At 47.0% G+C, this 575-nt stretch overlaps 1 protein-coding gene across 1 annotated transcript in view; it reads left to right on the top strand.

Moving 5' to 3' along the window:
• Window positions 1-202: 202 nt before the first annotated feature.
• Window positions 203-575, top strand: part of il11ra (interleukin 11 receptor subunit alpha) — a gene marked incomplete at its 5' end in the record, with an annotated part of 8006 nt that continues 7633 nt past the window's right edge. Inside the window, 2 exons of the mRNA XM_084460143.1 lie at window positions 203-234; window positions 394-560. Of these exons, the coding sequence (XP_084316269.1) occupies window positions 203-234; window positions 394-560 (199 nt within the window). The remainder of the gene's footprint in view (window positions 235-393; window positions 561-575) is intronic.

The following is a 575-nucleotide window of genomic DNA, read 5'->3' as shown; positions in this document are numbered from 1 at the left end:
CAATTAAAATCTGTATACTGTAGGTGGATACTGATTGTGAATCCATCTATCATGGATGGAAATATTTATATATAGATGGATAGATATATAGATATATGCCACTAATATACAGTACGTGTGTGTGTGTGTGTGTGTGTGTGTGTGTGTGTGTGTGTGTGTGTGTGTAGTGTCAGACATACAGTACGGAAGGCTGGGCTCTAACATGACGCTGGCATGTGGAACCTCCCCAAACAGGTATGTATCAACTGTGTATGTGTCAACATGTTTGTGTGTGTGTGTACATCTGTGTGTGTGTGTGTGTGTGTGAGAGTTTGTGTGTGTGAGTGTTTCTAACTCTGTGCGTGTGTGTGTTTGTGTGTGTGCGTGTGTGTGTGTGTGTGTCTATTTCACTAGGACATCGGTGGAGTGGCGTCTGAACAAAGGTGTGCTGTTGCCATGGCACCAGGTGACCTCAGAGGGTGGGTTGGACCTGCTGGAGGTCGACCTATCCAGCGAGGGCAACTATAGCTGCCAGGACGACCAGGGACTCGTCCTCCAAACCATCCGACTCAGGCTTGGACGTACGTCTAACTACA

Source organism: Borostomias antarcticus, assembly GCF_949987555.1.
Source record: "Borostomias antarcticus genome assembly, chromosome: 30".
Taxonomy (NCBI): domain Eukaryota; kingdom Metazoa; phylum Chordata; class Actinopteri; order Stomiiformes; family Stomiidae; genus Borostomias; species Borostomias antarcticus.
This window is presented reverse-complemented; position numbering and strand designations above follow the sequence as displayed.